At 44.6% G+C, this 19,580-nt stretch overlaps 2 protein-coding genes across 3 annotated transcripts in view; both read right to left on the reverse strand.

The window, feature by feature from the left end:
• Positions 1–19,580, reverse strand: part of LOC139048832 (uncharacterized) — a 396,301-nt gene that overhangs the window by 201,914 nt on the left and 174,807 nt on the right. The window lies entirely within an intron of this gene.
• On the reverse strand, positions 2,584–19,367 carry LOC139048830 (uncharacterized). Of its 2 annotated transcripts, none has more exons than XM_070523677.1 (7): positions 19,192–19,367; positions 16,136–16,333; positions 12,689–13,148; positions 12,306–12,405; positions 8,577–8,866; positions 5,964–6,454; positions 2,584–3,273 (listed from the first exon to the last, which is right to left on the reverse strand). In XM_070523677.1, the coding sequence occupies exons 2-7, from the start codon at positions 16,246–16,248 to the stop codon at positions 3,237–3,239; spliced, it is 1,491 nt and encodes a 496-aa protein (XP_070379778.1). In that variant the 5' UTR covers positions 16,249–16,333; positions 19,192–19,367; the 3' UTR covers positions 2,584–3,236. The 2 variants fall into 2 exon arrangements, with proteins under 2 accessions (XP_070379778.1, XP_070379777.1); XM_070523676.1 differs by having other exon boundaries at positions 16,136–16,337.

Consider the following 19,580-nt stretch of genomic DNA (forward strand, 5'->3'; position numbering starts at 1 on the left):
TGTATGTTTTCGTTCTCAAAACCCCCGTCCTAGCTTCGAATAATAGTGAGCTGCCCCGCGAGTTATCAAATAAGAGCTCTCTCTTAATCTCCTGTTTTTGTGACCTATGCATTGATAGCGCTGGCTTTCCGAGCATTCTTTCCTCCTACATTTTTCTTTCCGTCTCCTTCACCTCCTTTCCCACACTAGAACCACGTTTGACCCCCTCCCTCGTCTGTAGGTATCTATTTCTCAGCTTCCTCGTTCTGAGTGTCCACTTTGTGTTCATTTCATGCACAGATATTTGTACACTTTTCCTGCCCACCTTTTTTCCTCCAGTGTTAGGAGTCTCTGTTCAAATTTTAGTTTACTTATTGCCTCTCTACCTTCGAATGACGTCCATCCCATGTCCCCCTGCACTCCCTCATTAGGGGTGTTCCCGTGTGCTCCTAAGGCCAACCTGCCTACACTTCTCTGACTCGTTTCCATGCATGCCTGAACTTCCGATTTCATGCACAGTACTGAATTTCCGAATGTGATGCCAGGTACCATACCCCCTTTCCATACGCCCCTAACCACCTCGTACCTATTATAGTTCTAAGGTGCCTTGTGTTTCATTACAGCCGAGTTCCTTTTCACTTTTTTAATCATAATTTTTTTCTGTTCTTCCAAGTACTTTTTGCCCTCGTTTAGCCATATGCCCAAACACTTGTATTTTTCAACATGATCAATCTTAGTGCTTTGTATTTCCAATGGTTCCCCCCCTTTCTTCATTGTATACTATTATCCCAGACTTCTCTCTACTGAATTGCAGTCCCAATTTTTCTCCCTCCTCTCCACATATGCTCATTAGTTCCTGTAGCCCTACTCGGGTGTCATCAAGCAGTACAATATCATCTGCATACATCAGTCCGGCTAGTACTTGAGCTACCTTCTGCCCTTCCAGCATATATCTTATGTCAGTTCCTATTGTGCTCTGTTCTAGTCTCTTTTCCATTTGGCTCATGTAGATCATAAAAAGCAGAGGCGACAATGGACATCCCTGCCCGAGACCTCTTCTTATTTTAGCGGCTCTACCTCATTATCTGTATAAACTTGTTGTAGGAACTCAATCATCTTTCTATCAGACCATATTCCCTCAACTGGCTCCATAACTTTTCTCGGTTTACATTATCATAGGCTCCTCTAATGTCTAAAAAAGCTATCCATAGCGGTTTCTGCCTGGCTGTCGCTATCTCTATGCACTGTGTTATAACAAATAAATTATCATCTAGCCTTCTGTTCCTTCTAAATCCATTCTGCAGTTCTCCCAAGATCTCTTCACGTTCTGCCCATTCCTCCATTCTCTCCTTCACCATCTGCATTGCTACTCTGTATATGACTGATGTGATAGTTATTGGCCTGTAGGATTTAATGTTGTCCTTGCTTCCCTTACCTTTGTAAACTAATATCATTCTGCTTGATTTCCAGTCCTGTGGAACATCTCCCCCTACTACTATTTGTTCAATAAGTTGTCGTAAATTTAATTTACTTTTCTGTCCTAATATGCTTATCAATTTCTTAGGTATGCCATCAGGTCCTGTTGCTGTTCCCATGGGGACCTTGTGTTCAATTCTGTCCCATTCCTTACTTGTCATCCTTCTGTTCTCCTCCTCTAATTCTGTCCTGCTGTTGTCATTGTTCTCCATTTCGCTACCCACTGGCTCTGCAAATGCTGCCTCTATTGTTAACCTAATATATTCCTGAGCTTCCTCTCCCTCTACCTAATAAGCGAATAAGACGCCAAGTGCGATACCTCTTGCTCAGACATAAGCGCTCGAAGTGTGACTGGTAGGTGTGCTATAGTACGGGCACAGGCCTGGCTTTTTCGGCGAGATTTCACTGCTCCTTTTCGAAGCAAGATTTTGCTCTCCCACTGCTCTGTTCTCGGTCATGTTTTGCAGAGCGACGGCACTTTTGCGTCTACTTCATTTAGTTTTGCACAGTTAATTGGCTGGCATTTATGAAAGCGCAAATTTGCCTGCGCTTATGGGGATGTAAGCTGCTGCCGCAAGCATAAACTGCAGAAAGCAGCGTTTCATGGAGTGTTGCCCGCTCCAGGCATAGGGGGCGACACAAGTTTATGCTTGCGCCGTCGCGGCAGAAGCTCGCAAGCGCAGGCAAAATTTGCACTTTCCTAAAAAACAGGCAATTAGCTGAACGAAGTAAAAGCCAAAATGCGATCGTTCTGCAAAAATTTGGACACAAACAGTGCGGCAAGGAGCGCAAATTTTCGGAACGCTGTATTAATAGGTGCATCTGCTACACATGTGGCAAGGTGAAGGAATTCCCTGGTGGCCTCTCAAATGCCTGTGAAACATTTGCCACAAATACACATGCAAAGTGGCTGCTAATTGCGTCGCACCTGCTACATAAGATTTCCACACTGCAGGTTGGCGAGAACGAAAAGGTACAGATTGGTTGCCGAGCGAGTTTTTTTTTTTTTTCTTTCCAGTTTAGCTTTTCAAAGATGTAGGCACTGGCAGGAGAGAATATTTGCATCCACTTTGCAGTCAGAGCCTTTGTATTGGTACAACAGCCCAGACTAAAGATATGGTGCCAATGTAGAAGTCAAAGAGCTACCTTGTATTCAGACATGTATTGACGTGTAGAGTACATGTGACGAAGGCTACAGTCAAAACCTTGCACAAAATCATATTGCTGCACTCGTTTCCATGCTTCGAGATCATATTTGGCGGTTGCTTCACCGATGGCATCACAGTCAAGGTTGTCTTTGCAGGTCTGGTGAGCTCGTGCAAAACAGAATGCTGACATGGAAAAGTCGTTCATAAATATCTCGGTAAAAACAGAGTGTCCTGTGGTCTGAGCACTCAAAGCTGTTAAATGAGTATTCTTTCATGGCAGCAACCTTCTGCACATGTGGACTAAACTTCCTGCACTGTCGATACATTTTCAATCAATGCTTGCAGGCATTGCTATCCGTCAGGAGAGAGCGTCTTTCTCTTTAAAAAAATGTGACGTATGCCAACATTCCAAATGTAAAATGTTTCTGGCATTACTTTTTTTCTTAAAGAAATAAAGTGACACGGAAACACTTTCTGCCAACAAAAATTGGTGCCGCCACAGTGACGGAACAGACGACGGTTGTGACAATTGGGCAGCCAGTTGTCCCAAGAGACGCAGATGACGGACACAAACTTTGCTCCCACGCTGCTCCAGAAAGCGTGTTTGGTGCACGCCGAGTGGTGCCTCATCCCTCAGTCCATCCATATGGAGTAAGGGGCATCCCAGAAGCTTGCAGAGAAAAGAAAATGTAAGTGATCACTGGCTATTTCACAACACTGAGGTCTCATTAACCCTTTCCATACTGCACAAGATTTCCCAGCACTTTCCAAAAACATGGCTTGAGGATGGCAATGTTCATGGCCAGCTATATCTGTACAGGTTCCAGTGCTCTTGTCAGCGGTAGACGAAAGGTTACAGAAGCACTGGCGCATAATTTTCAAATGGTGTGTGTACGTGCGTGTTTTTTTTTTTTCATTAACTGAAGGCCTTAACTTAAGCAAAAAATACACATATGAAGATGCAACATCATGTGGTGGCTTGGCATGTTGACGTTTCGTCCCACATTTTTGTGTCGTATCCTCTTCAGGCGCCATGTCCACGTTAGAGGATGCAGTTCTGGCGAGTGGCGGCCAAGAAAAAAAGCAGTGGACACTCAACTTCGGGGGAATTGAACTCCCTGCATCGTCAAAGTGCCTCGACTTCATTTTCAATGTGCTATGTACTGCTACAGATGACCACTTTGCTGAAGGTGCTACCATGCTTGACGGGACATTCGACGCTGCCGCATACTGGCAGCAGTATAGAAGAAATCATTTGCGCAAAACGTGCCTCAAGCATGTGACTGAATTTTTTTATAGTGCGGAAACGGTGCACTACTGACTGCACAATAGTTATATAATTACTTACTCTAATTAGGATGACTCATCAGAAAATGCACAAAACACCATCCTACCACCTTCTTTTTTGGAGAGATCTGTTGAGTGCCACGGAATAAGGTAGCGTGAATTTGACCCATTTATAGACAGCCCTTCGTAATTTGCACCTGAAGGGGATATTGCAGTATTCGAAGTGCACTTTGCAAGCATGTTTCACTGCCTGTAACGATACAGCTGTCTACATCAAATTAGTGTAAATTTTTCAAGAAAGCTGGTGGCCAGAACCTGATTACGCCATTTTCATGCAGTTCTGCAGGCATCCGACTTTACATTCTTGACTTAATTTGACTAATCTTACATAACTGATTACCAGTGAATCTTGAACAGGACTGAAAGCAATTGCAATATAATGTACTACAGGATTCGTACCGAACATCTGACTCAAAATTCAAGGCCATTTCAAGGGTGATCAAGGCCAAGACTCAAGGAAGAGTGAACATAACTTATTCAGTGTAAAATAGTCAAGCCTCCTTGATCTTAGCTGAAATTTCTTGCAGCTAAACAGCTCCCGAGTTGGACATATGCTTCAAGCTCTTCAGGTCACTTTTCGAAGTTGATTTTCTCGTTGCAATGACGTCGATCGCTTTCTGGCATGATGGTTAGTATAGTGACGTTAGTCTTGAGCCAGGAGTACTCGTCATGTTTAAAATCAAACGGCTGAAAGTCGCTTTCCGCCAGGCTCGAAAAATCTTTCGAGCCATAGTGACCGAAAAATGGAGCCATGATGGCTGCAGTGTAAATTAGCTGTCAAGGCAACAAAATGGTTGCATGGGGTGGTCGCTTTACTTGACTTTGTCTAGCTCCACAATGGCAATGGCGACTTAAGCAAGCCTGCCACAGGTGGCTGTGGACACACCACATTGCTATAGTTTAGCGACACTCTCGAAATAAATTTTCTACGATTGTTTTCTCAATGGACAGTGTACGTGGCATTGCCGCTATGCGGAGTTTGTTACTTTTAATGTTCGAAAGCTGCCCTTGATTTCAGTTTTCAAAAAATGGCTGTGGCTTAGGTAAGGTTAAGCCCAGGATGCGAAGCATACTAGCCTTTATTTTAGTTGTTGAACCACTGTTTAGCCTGGTGAACTGCTGTTGCTCGGCTAGACGAAGAAACAACTCATGCATTACTGCTTCGCCTTCAAGAGTGGAACGCGACAGCGTTCCCGTCGACCCGCCAAGGGGTGTAAGAGAACGGGCTACAGGGCAGCGACTACGCGCCCCGCATTGGACGCGGTGAGCGTCGAGCAAAGCAGCGTTCGGCGCGGCAACGAAATGTGCGCCTGAGCAAGAGACGCACGCCTTAGAAACAGCTTGTTTCTAAGGCAACACCGCATTCACTAGAGGCGCTTTTGTACCGCTATGAAGCATCGTACTCGTGGCTCAGTGGTAGCGTCTCCGTCCCACACTCCGGAGACCCTGGTTCGATTCCCACCCAGCCCGTCTTGCAAGAGTTGAGCCAAAGCCACTTCTCCTCTGTCGTGACGTCACGGTGTCACGTGGTTTCATGGCGACACCGCCGCGCCTGAGGAGCTGGGTTGAGCTCTCGTAATATGCTTCGCATAAAAATATATGTTTTTTCATGGAGTCTTAAGGGTCCTTAAATCTCTTTTACCATTCTTGAGGATTTTCTATGACTTCAAAGAGGTGTTCGAACCCTGTGGTCAAGATGCTGGAGTGCAGGGGAATATGTAGGGTATGTACACGTAAACGCTACACAGCATAGAGTTCTGTCCAGTTTTCTTTTTTTTTTTCCAAAGTGCTAGTCTTGGTCTCCCTGCACCGTAGCATTAGACAAAGTGAAGGCCAACCATGACATGACAGTGCAAATGTACCAGATAGAAACGCTTCATCAGACAGACACACGACAGCTTCGTAACAGCATGTGTGTTGGGTGTTGGCACTAACACAATCGACCAGGACCCCAGACAAACATCGGGAGTTAGACCAGCCATCGTGCACCATGTCCACCGAGGTGCCACCTACCTGTCGGGATTGTAGGGAATACCAGGGGGAAGCTCGACATTGCACGGGATCCGGTTCTCTGGACTGTCCTGTCCGCAACAAGGCTGCAACACTTCGGCCGGCCGTTTCCTTCGGGGCCTGGCCACTATCGGTCCGTGCACTTCAGCACGGTTTCGCTGGCACTCGGCAACTGCCACTCTGCGGACTTCGAGACGATCGTGCTGGTACCCGTCCTCCGCTGCTTCATTCGAGTCCAGCTGGCTCTGGTGGTCCGCTATTCTGGTCACTGCACTGGTCACCGCACTGCCGGCGTGTTGCACACTGAGGCTCTCCTGCAGACACTTTCCCACAGTCTTCTGGAGTTTCACAAAGTGCTTATTCCACGAAGTGTGGGGGTGCCTCTGGCGATGTTTCTTTCTGCGGCCTGGATCGTGCGATGTGCCTAACCTGGGGACGGGCGCTGAGATGTGTGAGTCTTCTTCCGGTGCGTCCTTCACGTGAGTTGAGGGTTCCTGCATAAGGCATGCTTACTCTAAATTTCTTTAGTACAGATCGAATAGAAAACAAGTTATGGCTGTCCTACGGACCAATCAGGCAGGTCACCTTAGGAAAACTAGAAGTAATGAAGACATTGATTGTTTTTGTTAGATACCTGCTAGAAGGTTTATAGTGCAGGCTAAGGCAAGTCGTGGTGTGTTTTTCGTTATGTTTACATAACAATGTCATCACTTCGAGGCTAAGTTCAATTCTTTTTTCTTTTTTGGCACTATATGTCAATATGTAATAACCTTTTGTAAATAACAATCTGCTGTACTCTCAATGGAAGGTGTCCAATGATTAAAACGTGCGAAGAACAAACTTTCAAACATGGGCATTCACTCCATGTTCGGCTTCTTGCCCGCTCTGCGGCCGTGTATTGAATACAGCCTTCATGGGCACTCGCCACCGTCACGAGAAGAGAATCCGTTTTCTTCTTTTCTATGGAGCAGATTGCTACCAAACTTGTAGATGCGCTTCTTTATATGTCTAGGAACCCAAAATAAACACAATATGAAAATGTGCTTTTCTGGAGAAAATCACAATTTTAGCCCCGCATCCACCCTTAAGGAATGAAGACAAGTCCACTAAAGAAAAAAAAAATGTCAGTCATCTGACTGTAGCACGGAGTTACAAAGTAAACCCACATGGCCTGCCAAAGCTGCCTAACTGTGAATATTCGCTAAAATCCTGCGGGCACAACCCCATAAAGCGAGGATTGCGTGCATTCATCTTTTTTAACTCTCCCTGAGCACATACTTCTTTCGGGATACATAAGCACAATATCAATGATGATGGACACAGCACAGAACCAGCATCAAACTTGAAACAGTACAAAGTGAAAAGCAACACGCTGCTTTCTTATTTTTTGCTTTTTTGAGCCACTTTGAAGATTCTGCCTGCTTTAGGAACTTGTCCGAATAAACCTGCTCGAAGCAGGCGCCTCTCTGGTGTTTCCCATTTGCAGGACTTTCAAAGGTGTGGTCAGACACCAATGAGCCAATCTTTTTTTGCAAGCAGAACCTATTTTTAATAAATATAGACCAAACATCAGTGAAATCATAGAGCAAGCCCAAATTTGGAAAAATTATGCCAAATTCGGGAGAGTTGGCAGGTATGGTTCCCTGAAGAAGGGCAGTTTCACCAGAACGGTGAAGGCGTTCACAGTGATAGCAAAGTCTAGCATTGCACTTGGACGGTGTGCAAAGTACATGCAGGTGTGACATCTTGGCACGATGCAATACGCAAGGCAATTCCTGCTGGGCAGTAGGAACAGCACCCTGGCAGGTACCGGGCATCCCACAACGCAGGCACGATGAAGAGCACTGCAAATGTCACACCTCAATGGTTGGTGCACGGGATGAGACCGACAGGAAAACCGTCAATGCTCGGGAAAATGCATGATGCGTCTCCAAGCACTGGCCTGCACATGGGAAACTCTTGAGGGTGCTCGATAATGCCTCTTCAAACATGTGTCTAACTGCTGCAGCACAAGATATATATATATATATATAGCCGCAACGTCAAGCCAATGACAGCGAAGATTTACCAAGAGTGCCCATATAATTGCTGCTGCAATAAAAGCCTTGCAGTAAGAAAAAACATCCATGCTGGTTCGGGGGTCTATCCCGGGTTCAAGGGATGGTCACTCTACCACCTGAGCTAACCAGGAAGCTAGTAGATTGCAGAGTGAGGTCAAATTAATTAAAAACTAGACGCACAGAGACACTAAGGCATATCGATTCTACGGAAACCCACAAGGTGAAGGAAGTATCGCGAAAGAGGAAAACTGTCATCCACAAAGCTAGGAGCACTAGCATGAATTTTTTTTTCAACTGTGAAACATTGCAAGAAACCCGTACGGGTTTCCTTCGTAACTTTTCACTGCTCCCGGTGGATGGTAATTTCACCTTTGATGAGCCTTCTTCCTCCATCTTGCAGATTTCCACAGAACTGATTTGCATCCGACAAATTCATTACAGCCGAGCTCGACGTGGATACCAAAGTAACATGGCCAGGTACACATGCCCAATAATTGAAAAATTCCAGGCTTTCCCCAGTGGTAGGCACCCTGACTCAGCTTACAAGGTCTCCTACCTGTGCCTGGCTCTTCTTCCTCTGTTCCTTGGGCATAAGATCGCCAAGCTGCTTGCCCAGCAGGGCCATGTGGTAGCGGTCCTGTCTGAGCGCTGCCCTCAGATCACTGCACTTCGCTTCCAGAGGCAGGAGCAGCGCTTTCACGTCCTTGTCTAGCCGCTCGCCAACTTGCTGAGTCACGGCCTCGGCCAGTTCGTTGTAGCTCAGCAGAACCCAGTTTGGACACTCGGTCACTGCATCCAGTGACGGGGACGAGGGCGCCACAGGGAACGCACCAGGGCCTCTGCTAACTGCACGTTTGATCAACGTTTCATTGTTGCTGCTATTTTTTGCGAGGGCTTAATGTAGCGGTCACTTGGCCCTTTAACCCTTTCAGGGTCAGTGGTGTAAATATACGGCACCACGAACAAGTTCAAAATGGTTGATGCCGTTTACGGCGCCGTCTGAACGTTTGGAAAGCACGGCATTCTTTTCTGTCATTTGCTGCCACTATGTGGGAATACAGGGAATTTTTTCCACGCACCTACCTCTCTCACTTTTTGTTGCATAGTTTGTTTTAGAGCTAGTTTGCTCCCGTGCATCTATATACTACCGCTTGCGCATTAGCGCGCGGGCAGGCGGCAGTTTGGATTTTGCTCTGTGGGCAGTTTCGACTTCTTGCGCTTCCAAAACTGATGGCTATCTCGTTACTAATCGCTCAAAGGGCGACTGCTTGTTTCTCGCTCGTTTAGTGCTCACAGGGGTGCGCATAGGAAGGATGTCACCGAGCATGCTTTCTGTTGCTTCTTTTTTTTGGGGGGGGGACTTGTGGAAACTAATTGCCTCTGGTTTGGAAGTTTGTCACACGTTTTGCTTTTATGACAGGCACACAACCACACAGTTCTCTTGAGTGAGTGCAACTATGCAGTTCGATTACGCTATGGATGCACATATTAGTGTAAGAGCAGGAAAATTTGAGTCTTGCAAAATATTCTTGTGTGCGCATTTTCAAAGCCTTGTTATGTGTATAACAATGCACCAAATTTTTAACTCTTACAAGTTTATTTCCTTTTTTATTGTTGTTATTCATGAATGAAGAGTACATATATACCAACGCAAAATATTTTTTTCTCGCTTTACAGTCGCCCTGGAAAATTACGGTAAATTTTTTTCGACATAAGTCCCTAAGAAGAATTGGAATCTGCAATAAAAAAAATCGACCCTGGGCGGTCGCATGTGGCGAAAAAAATCGACGCTCAAAGGGTTAAGGACAAGACATACAAGTGCCACCCGAAAAAGTGTTCAATTTCCATCTACAAGTGCAAAATGCATCCAGAATAAGCATGATCAACAAAAAGAAAAAAAAATTGTTTCACAGAAGCTTTTTCGCTCATAGAAGGAAAACACCAGGCAGGAAACTGGTGGGCTTCATTCCAAGCCACCTATTGCTTTGTGTAGAGCTTGTACACACAGCTCTCGCCACGTGCAAACCATACGTGTATACTTACATTTACACTGCATTACGTGTCTGATACCAGTGCAGCCGGAAAATTTGCATAGGTCTGTCTCCTCGGACCATGATTTCAAAAGAAAGTGGGTCACGTGCAAAATTTATTCTTTCTGGTACGGCAGACCTGCCCTAAGCCAACAGCGGCGCTTGCTGCCTGTCATTCAGTGTTGGCCAAATACCGTTAGCCAGAAACTCCACACTCAATATCGAAACACAGTAAGAAAAACATTGTGTTCTGGTTTGTTGCCTGGTTCTAGTTGTAGACAACAGTCGGCCATAACTGGGTTAACCTTTTCTGGTCGAGTGATTCATGCAGGAATCACTATGCTAAACAAGGAATATGTGACATGTCAAAAAGAAAAGCTGGAACTACCTTGAGAACTTGGAGTGCCAGCAACGCTGATTACGTAACTAATTTTGACCTAGTGCTGCATATCACCGGTCCTCCTTGAAACAATAGAGCCCTATACCACGTCATATCAATCCCTATGCCCTCTCCTAAAAAGTGCAACAGCGTAGTTTCGGTTACAGTACAAAGAGCTAAGGCGCTGAAGATGCATGTTTTGGTCGCAGCGCTTTGGGTCTGGCGTAAATATTAAAAATAAATAAGTGCAGACGTTCCAATGTATTTGAAAACATACTAAAAGAAATATGCCGTGAGCACCAGTGCACTTGCCAAAACTGAAATCACGTGGCCTGCGCCCCGTGCGGTAATTGCTTAATTCCATTTCATAGGTCTTGTCAGACCTATGACGCGGTATTCTGCCAGTTCTGCGATTTACCTGAGCGTATATGTACACATTGCACGCAACTTACGTCATTTGTTATAGGCATCATCTGGCTGCACGGCCTGTGGTGTACTGACGAGCATTTCCCTGAGTCACGCGTGCACTTTGCGTGACAGCTACGCTGCGGAGCGCGTTTACCTTTAACTGCGAGTTCGTCCGGATGGGACTATGCTTGCCCCATCCGAGGATGAGCTTAGCTTTGGCTGGCAGAGCTTTCGAGACATCTAATGGATTATTCAAGTAACGGAAGTTTACTGTATATGTTTACCTTTAATAGCCCACATAAAAAATAAGAACGGTGAGCACACATTTCCACAAGCCGGCTTTGTTTTTCCCTTTGTGTATGGCTTCTGGGTTTTCTGAGATTTCAAAGGGATTACGAGCAATAAAAACAGCGCTAAACGACGGGACGAGTGAAGGGACACAGACAACGGCGCTGACTAACAACCAAAGTGTGTTTTCGGATATATTTCGTTTTCGGATATATTTTTCGGATATATATTTTCGGATATATTTCGTTTTCGGATATATTTTCATTTGACGACTTTGGCTTCCAAGCTTGAGTTGTCAAGTGACACTGATGGAGTGAAGGAGATGTCCCCTGTGGAGTTTTCACTCACTGTCTGAGAAGTCTAAGTCGGAAGTGCCTGATTGTTCGATCCTCTCCAAAATCCTGTCAGCTGTTGCATCACTGACACAGGGCCTATGTTCTGCAAAAATATACCTGAACGTCGTTATTACTTCTGCAAACACAACTAACCATCTCATCTTTTCGTTGAAATGATGGGAGACCCCGTGTGACATTCCGTGAAGGTTTTGTTGTGGTTGAGGCCCAATGTCGAATATATTGGACGTCACAATATACACAAACCAGACAAAAAGATGAATGAACTCGGTGCTCACATGCTAGTTTCTTTGTATCCCTTCAGCCATCACAAATGCCAAAAATGCTTTGGAACACTTTGTTGCATGCATAAGTTCCTGTAACTTCACTGACTTCTTCAATGAGCGCCGTAAAATGAGCTCGCACTGAATTTCGGCATTTTGAAAGCTCCCAATTTGGCAGGAAACAACTTCAACCAGGCCTCCAGGTGGCAGAACATGTCCAAATGCGAGTCCGAAAACTGTTTTTCACTGGTCTGTGCTGTTTCTATAGCTGCTGCACCAAGAATTCTGTTGTCAAATATGTCGGACAAATGTTCCATTGGTGGGACTCCCGGAGATAACATTTGCCTATTTATGCCATGGCACGGCAGAAGTGAACTTTTTTTCAATGTGGGCGCCTCTCGAGAACTGTGTTTTCTACTGCGCAGGCGCTTAGGACAGTTACAATGTGGCTTTGTGGGCGGAGCTAGTACTGAATTCTTAGGTTGTTACCAAGTATGGTGTCCCACCCAACTAGAAGCAACCAAACGCATACTGCAAACAAGCACAGACGTACGGAAAGCTCACCTTCATAAGCCAGTAGATCCATGGAGTCATCACAGCTGGGGTGAGGGTGGTTGGCAGGTTCTTCTTTTACACGCATCATTGGTTGGTCCAGGCCAGAAACCTAAATTACAAAAGCATTGAGCACCTTTCCAGGCCTTACCAGGAGTGTTGTGCCAGGTCAACCACTTTTGGGGACACAATCACTTAACAAGATTTCATATGACTCGGTGCCAGACGTGTCGGTGTCTACAAGCAACAGCGTTTCCAACACCGTGCCAAGACGGCGTGCTTGGAATACTGTTCTGCATATAAGCCAAGTAATGCGAAATCTCACAAAAGTGATAAAATCCCCCAAAGTTATTGGCCAAAAATACAGCCCTATTTGAATTTTTTGCACTGCTTACCTGTTCATATTCTTCGACGTTACCTTTTACTACAGCGTAGCTTTCGCCGTTCTCTCGATTTCCTGCTGGACTACCTTCCACTTCAACAACAGGTTCATTCTCGTCTCTTGGTTCCTCTTTAATGCCCTTTGCGATGTTGTTGAGGTGACTGGAATGCCGATTCTCGTCTGCCCAAGGATGAAACAGCTGCGCGTGGTTGCCGGCGTCAAATGAGTGCTCAAGCCTTTTCTCCTCCTCGCATGTCATCATCACTTGGTCACCGCCAAAGGAGACCTGAAACATTGGACTCTGAAGTTGTTCTGTACGTGAACACCTTGCCACATTCGATTCCATGGTGTTCTCTTCAACTTTTATCGAAATGTTCCCATGGTTCTCTTCACTCTCTGGCAATCTGCTTTTGTCATCAGAATTGGATCCTTCTCTGTATATTGCTTCTTCCTCGATGTGTCCCAACATGTTGCTGGAACAAACAAAATGGCCCATTAATGTAAACCAGCTGTCAAAAGATTTATTGGCCTAAAAATTCCTTCAAGGTTTCACATGAGGTATTTGGCGAGGAGACGTCATACAAATAAATGGAAACAGCAATATTCCCATGTGCAACATAACATAATAGACATTTTTAGAATAATGTTGGCAAGCAAATGCAAATGCATTTCGTAAGTGAAGAAAATGCATTGTCTTCACGCCCCATGCTCCATACGTTTTTGGGTTTCTGTGGTTTGCATATGTTAGCATACGTTCTCTAGAGAGTTTAACGTGCATAACATTTATGCACACTAAGAAATAGTGTGCATGTCGAAATGTCAAACATGGCGGTACCTGTGGCTTTTCCTTTAGCATGAATTGTTGTGCTGTTGCTACACTCGTGATATTGCTGATTGCCAGTAACTGCCGAGATGAGCTTTGGCCTTCTCTAAGCTCACCTGAAATGCTTGTTATGAATGCCGAGCATGTCCAATTTCTGACATTGTTCAGCAATTTTTGCCACAGCACCGCACAGACTAGAGCTTCTTTTTTTTCCCTGGATTCATGCCTCAGGGGAGGGGGGGGGGGGGGGGCTATTTCGTAAGTGTCCACCTAGTGGTCATGCCCGTTTCATGTGCTGCTGAAGTGTCGATTGGTTGGGAGTGCCTGTCTTGTTCCGACACCTACCCCTGCCCAGCTAATCCAAACTTCGGCAGCAGATGAAACAGAAGTAGGTGGACATTTACAGAATACTTCCCCTGATGTCTTCGGGCCTGGGCTGGGCTTGGACTTGAAGCCGCGAGACAAGGCTGGGCACATTCACTGATGGGCCTAAGTTAATGCTCCAAGTGTTTTGGAAGAACTCAACTCGCTAACATAATGCTGATTAATTTTGCATTCAACAAGCCAGCTCATCAATGGCAATAATCTGTTTTCAAAGGAGAAAAAAAAGAAAGAATTAAAAAATTTTCTCCCTTTCATGTACATTCCTCCAACTTCCACAGCATTGATTTGCCATATTCATGTCTTTTTCATGTTAGCTGTACACTTCTATCGGTTGAAAAAAAAAAAAAGAAGAAAGATATTTCTGGAAATGTTTTATTGGCACTGCAGTTTTATTGTCATCACTTTTGATTTACCATCAAACCAATTAAAATATTAAGTCATGTGCACAGAGTTCCTCCGGTGTGCCCTGGCTGGGCCTGGTCATGTACGCACAAGCCAGCCCTTGCTGGTCATGCAAGTGTGGGCCCAGGCCGGGCCATAGCTTTGACCCACGAGCCCTGGCTCAGGCTCCGAAAATCAGGCCTTTGCTCTGCTCTGATTTTGGCGCCCATTGAGTTTTTTTGCCTGATGGGACGTGTCGGGAAAGAAATAACAAGATATCCCTGCTAATAGACTGTCATGGCTTGGATATGTTTGGCAGGAGGCAAAAGGTGACACCCTGTCTTTTAACATCTTGAATGACTGTGTTCCCACACGTTAAACTAAAGCTCTCCAATGGATGCACTCCGTGGCGTCCCACAAAGGGCTTGCGCTTAACATACATCAGGCATAGAATGCTATTCTAAGACTGTCTAAAAACATTAAAGCTCCGAACATCGGAAAAGGCTAGTACAAATAGTATAGACATGCTGAGTGAAAGGAATGGTGAAAAAAAAAAACGACTGAAAAGGACAGGTTACAAACTTCAAAACTTTCATTTGACATGCGTCTTCCCAATCTGATGAGGTGTCAAATCATCGATTTCACATCGAAGACAAAAAGGCAAAAACATGCCTGTGAGGCAGAGAGAACAAGAACACTGTACAGAAGTGGTCACTCCAGTGCCGCTCAAACAGCAGTAATATAAGAATAGGAAAGCAATAACACAGACCAGAAAGTACAACTATACAGTGCACTAATGCACATAATCACAAACAATAAATAATAGTGCACTAACACATAAATTATGATGAACTACACATTGCTACTGTTTTCAAGCAGAACTGAATGGCTAAGCATTGCTCAAAACATAAATCGTAGCACTTTTTAAGCACTTTTCCAGATTATGTTGCTATATGGTTGAACCACCTCCCAACTTTCTTTTATTTTGTTTCTATAGTGTCATTTTCGGAATTTTAGCAATTCTCTGCCGAAAAGCTTTCGGCATCTGCCATCTCTCTTGCACTATACTAGCCAAGTGTATGCTTTTTAGTTTACCTTTTACACACTCCCTAACTTTGCCTGCACTTGGAACGTGCAAGCTCACCCAACAATGCGTGCCAATGCTGCAGAATATTAACTTTCCAGTGACCAATCAATATCTCGGTGTGCTAGCTCTTCACGAATGAATGTTGCCTACAGGTAACACACCAGAAAAAAAAAAGTTTTGCTTGCCAGGACTCGGTTTCAGTGCATAGTCTCTGGATAAATGTCTCTTGCCAGCACTGAATGAGAACCACTAAGTGTCGTTTGTTAGATTAAAGCAGGAAGACAAGATGAGGAAGAAACTTGGCACGCAACTCGCTTTCATTTGAAACCACGAAAAGAACACACAAACCAATAAAAGATCCTTAGCTGCAGTGGTAATTGCACAGGTAATATTAAAGCAAGTGCAATTGTACACTTCTTTTGCATCAAACAACAACCCTGTGTGCAAGTTCTAAACAAAGCCACGAGTAGCTTGGTGTGAAGCTCACTTCTAGTGGTTATGCATGCCTAAGCGTTTCCATTTTTACTGTTAAGAAGGTTCTTGCAAAACATATATATTTTTTTTCTTCTCATTGAATACGCTTACTCTCGGCGTATGTTGCACATTTAGATGAAATATAATTATTTCGTTCAGGCGTTTATATCTTTTGTCATTCAAGGGTTAAATGCTCACTCGCAGCCCTCAGTGCTTCTGCAAAAACCACCTTGGTCGTTGCCCTCCCCGGCTTTTACTCCAAAAATGAGAGAAAGTGGCCATCAGCACTTCCTCCAGACCCATCAACGTACTCGGTGTTCGCCTCTTCCTTCACGGGCACACTTGGCAGCCAGACATAGAATCCTAGTGGCCAAATTGCATGAGTTTCCAGAAGCGCCAACTGAACAGGAGTCCCTGCATCCATCTCCAATGGCTACTACGCTTCAGTCTTTCGAGACCACTCTGTTGACAGACCAACGTTATGGGCAGGCTCCTTTAAAACAGGGGACCTGTCTGAAAAAAAAAAAAGAAAAGTAATATGGGTGAAAGAACATTTATTTTTGTTACCCTCAAGGCCCAAAGCGGGCATTATAGAGAGGAGTAGTAGAAACATGACAAGTAACTTGTCAACATATAAACAGCAGATTACAGTACTTCGATAAACATGTAAGTTTGTTACAGTGTACAAAAATAAGAGAAACAAAACAGCATCTCATGGTACAAAACTACAGGTTTGATGCAGGACCATGTTATGCTGCCAAAATGACCAGTTAGGCTAGATCTAAACAGACTATTACCATGAATAGTAACCGGTGACACTGGAAGGCAGTTCCACTCATTAATCATAGTAGTTATCTTCAGGACCAAATAAAATACCTTCAGAAAGTGAGCAGCCATTTTCACAAATAATATCAAATGGTCTTCACATTCTAGTATATTCACATCGTTGACAAGTTTCTGTCACCAGACTGCACATTATGAAGCCTTGTTTATTAAAATAATGAATGAAACAAATAAGCAGCTTAGCAGGAAAAGTCTAATCAACTGAGTGCCGTATCATACTCCCAATACATAACTTGTGTTTAATGTTTCTGTTGTGGCTGTCAGAATTCACTCTAATACACTTTTTTTCTCAAATTTTATGCTCAATATTACACAGTTGGAGATCTGAAATATTCAAAAACGTTTTGAAATATATTTGAATTTATGAACAGTGACTATTTAATTCGAAGACTGTACTGAATATGCCAACATTCAAGACATTATTCGAAAGTTTCGAATATACGTGCACCCTTGCAAAACAGTAGTAGAGCAACAGTGGAATTCGCGGTTAGATTGCAGCGCAAAGCATACCGAAGTGAGGAAAGACGAACGTGAAGTTAGCGGAAAGAACAAACTTCAATGCATTGCGTTAATTTCGCTGCAATCACGCCATAAACTCTGACCAACTCGCCCCATTCGCTATTCTAATTCAGTGACACTGACATTCACGAACATTCCTCCACTTGACACACCATTCTCTCTCTCTCTGATCACCTGCGCTTTCTCCTAACACATGCTCTGTCGCTGCCCCAAAATCTCTCTTCTGACAAGAATTGAGTGTCTTAGTGCAAAGTGTGTTCTGGTAGTCCTAGCTCAGGTGCGTGCGGGAAGTGCATCTTCGGAGATCTTGGGTTGAGGCAGCTTTTATACTTGTTGCCAGTTCGGTCAAACTCTATAGGGTCAAAACTAACAGGTCGGATCATGTATGGCCATCTTAAATAATGTGCAGCATTCAAAATGGGCAGATGCCTGGTTGTCAAGTTCTGCTTGTCATTTGAAGTATAATTGCTACCAGCTCGAGTGAGGAATGCTTGTTAACAATCGCTGAAAAGCATCAGCGATTGTCAATGATTGTTTCATTAGACGGATGGTGTTGTCAAATGAAGAAATGTCTAAGGGCTTGTGAGATAACTTTATATGCTATATTTTTCAAAATGGCTAGGTAAATGGAGAAAAATTCACACATGAGGAGGATGAAGGAAACGGGGACTAAGTGAATAGTGTATAGATATATGAACCATTTGGTTACATCCAATATGTTGGTGCAATAAATAGCACAAACAAAATATGAAAGTTAGCACTGTGAGCCTTAGACTAGGTCACTCACATTTATGCCTTCACTGCAAGAACATCTGCCTTAACGCCCAGTGTGAACATTGACATACTAAAATTGGAAAAAATACAGAAATATGCAGTTCAGCATTGAATGCACCGTTGCACCCTCAAGACACAAGAATTATGTGCAAGAATCTCAATAGATTACAGCAGCATGCTAGCCAGTAGTGACATAATCTATAGAAGTCCTCAGGTCGACCTTTCGTCCAAATCCATGACATACTTTGGGCATGGATTGAGAGGTTCTTGAATTTGGTATCAAAGAGGGCTCACTATGGCAATTCGAGTCTGGTGCAGATTAATGTAAGGGTGACGTAAGCAACAAAGTTGCTGCCTCGTCAGGAAACACTGGCCTTCTCGATGCAGCTGTCTTTAATTGACTTCAAAGGCTAATGATGATGCTTTCCATGCACCTCAATTTCTTTCTCCCTGCATCTCCTCTTTGATATCTCTCTTTCTTGGTGGCTAGAGAGGCGGGACATGACAGTTTGGTTGCCATTTTTCATGGCGGAGCAACGTTAATTATGTGGCTGAATTCCTGCCATGCATGTGGTGTATTGTTCTCAATTGCAGGGAAGTTGCGCGTGCATTTTTCATTTCGCGGTCGGCGAAATCGAAGAAAAAAGGCCACCTAAGATTTGATCTCCTTTTAAGTGACAAGAATGGGCATTTACTACAGCTTCAATACATCACGTGGTAGCCGAGCAGCTGCACAAACAAAAATCGCGGGGGATGCTTTCGTGCGCGATGCATTATTACGAAGTATTATTCCTTCAAACTCTCTTGCTCGCATTAAGTACTACGCGCACGAAAACCAAAATATCAATAATTATAACGAGCTTCGCGCATGGTCTACCAACCACCGATTCGAATGCCTCACATAAACGAAAGGCGAAAAACAATTAGCGTCCCTGCTTCGATCATAACGCCATATGAGAACGCAGTGGCCGCAGACATATCGCCACAAATGACATGCTAAATCACGCGCGGCACTCTTCTTTACTCGTTCGATGGTGCTAGCACAGCGCGCATTGCTCGATAGCTTGATTATTCGCGCACGAAGTCACCATCGCCGTAATGATTTTCGCAATTCGAGACGATCCAAGCAAGCGTGTTTACACACAAACCTCGAGCCGAACACGAAACTAAGGCGTGCAGAAACAGAAGCGCGGCTGGAAAGAGCAAGAAGTTTTGTTCGGCTAGGACTTACATCACGGCGTGGTAAAGACAGGAGAACGCCCGAGCTTGGCGGTGAGGTCGAAAGCGTACCATTAGAACAACGCTCGCAGGAACGCTTACGCGAAGCGAAACCAACACCACGGCCACCAAGACGGACGCTATGCATGTTTCATTTCGCGCCGTAGCAACCATCGTTAGCTACCGCTTCGCCATCTATGGGGCTCTTGCATTGCCCAGGGGGCGCTGCGAAAAAGGTGCTAAAAAGCGCCCTCTGCGCTAAAATGGGTCGTACCAAGCTCGGTCGTCTGCTTCGGAAAGCACGTTTACACTATGGACCCGTCACTTTCGGTTGTGTTGTTTCACGGCCTGCAGCGAATATCGGGCGCCGAAGATTTTTTCAGGGGTGGCACGCTGCGTAAA

This window comes from Dermacentor albipictus, chromosome 8 (genome assembly GCF_038994185.2).
Source record: "Dermacentor albipictus isolate Rhodes 1998 colony chromosome 8, USDA_Dalb.pri_finalv2, whole genome shotgun sequence".
NCBI lineage: Eukaryota > Metazoa > Arthropoda > Arachnida > Ixodida > Ixodidae > Dermacentor > Dermacentor albipictus.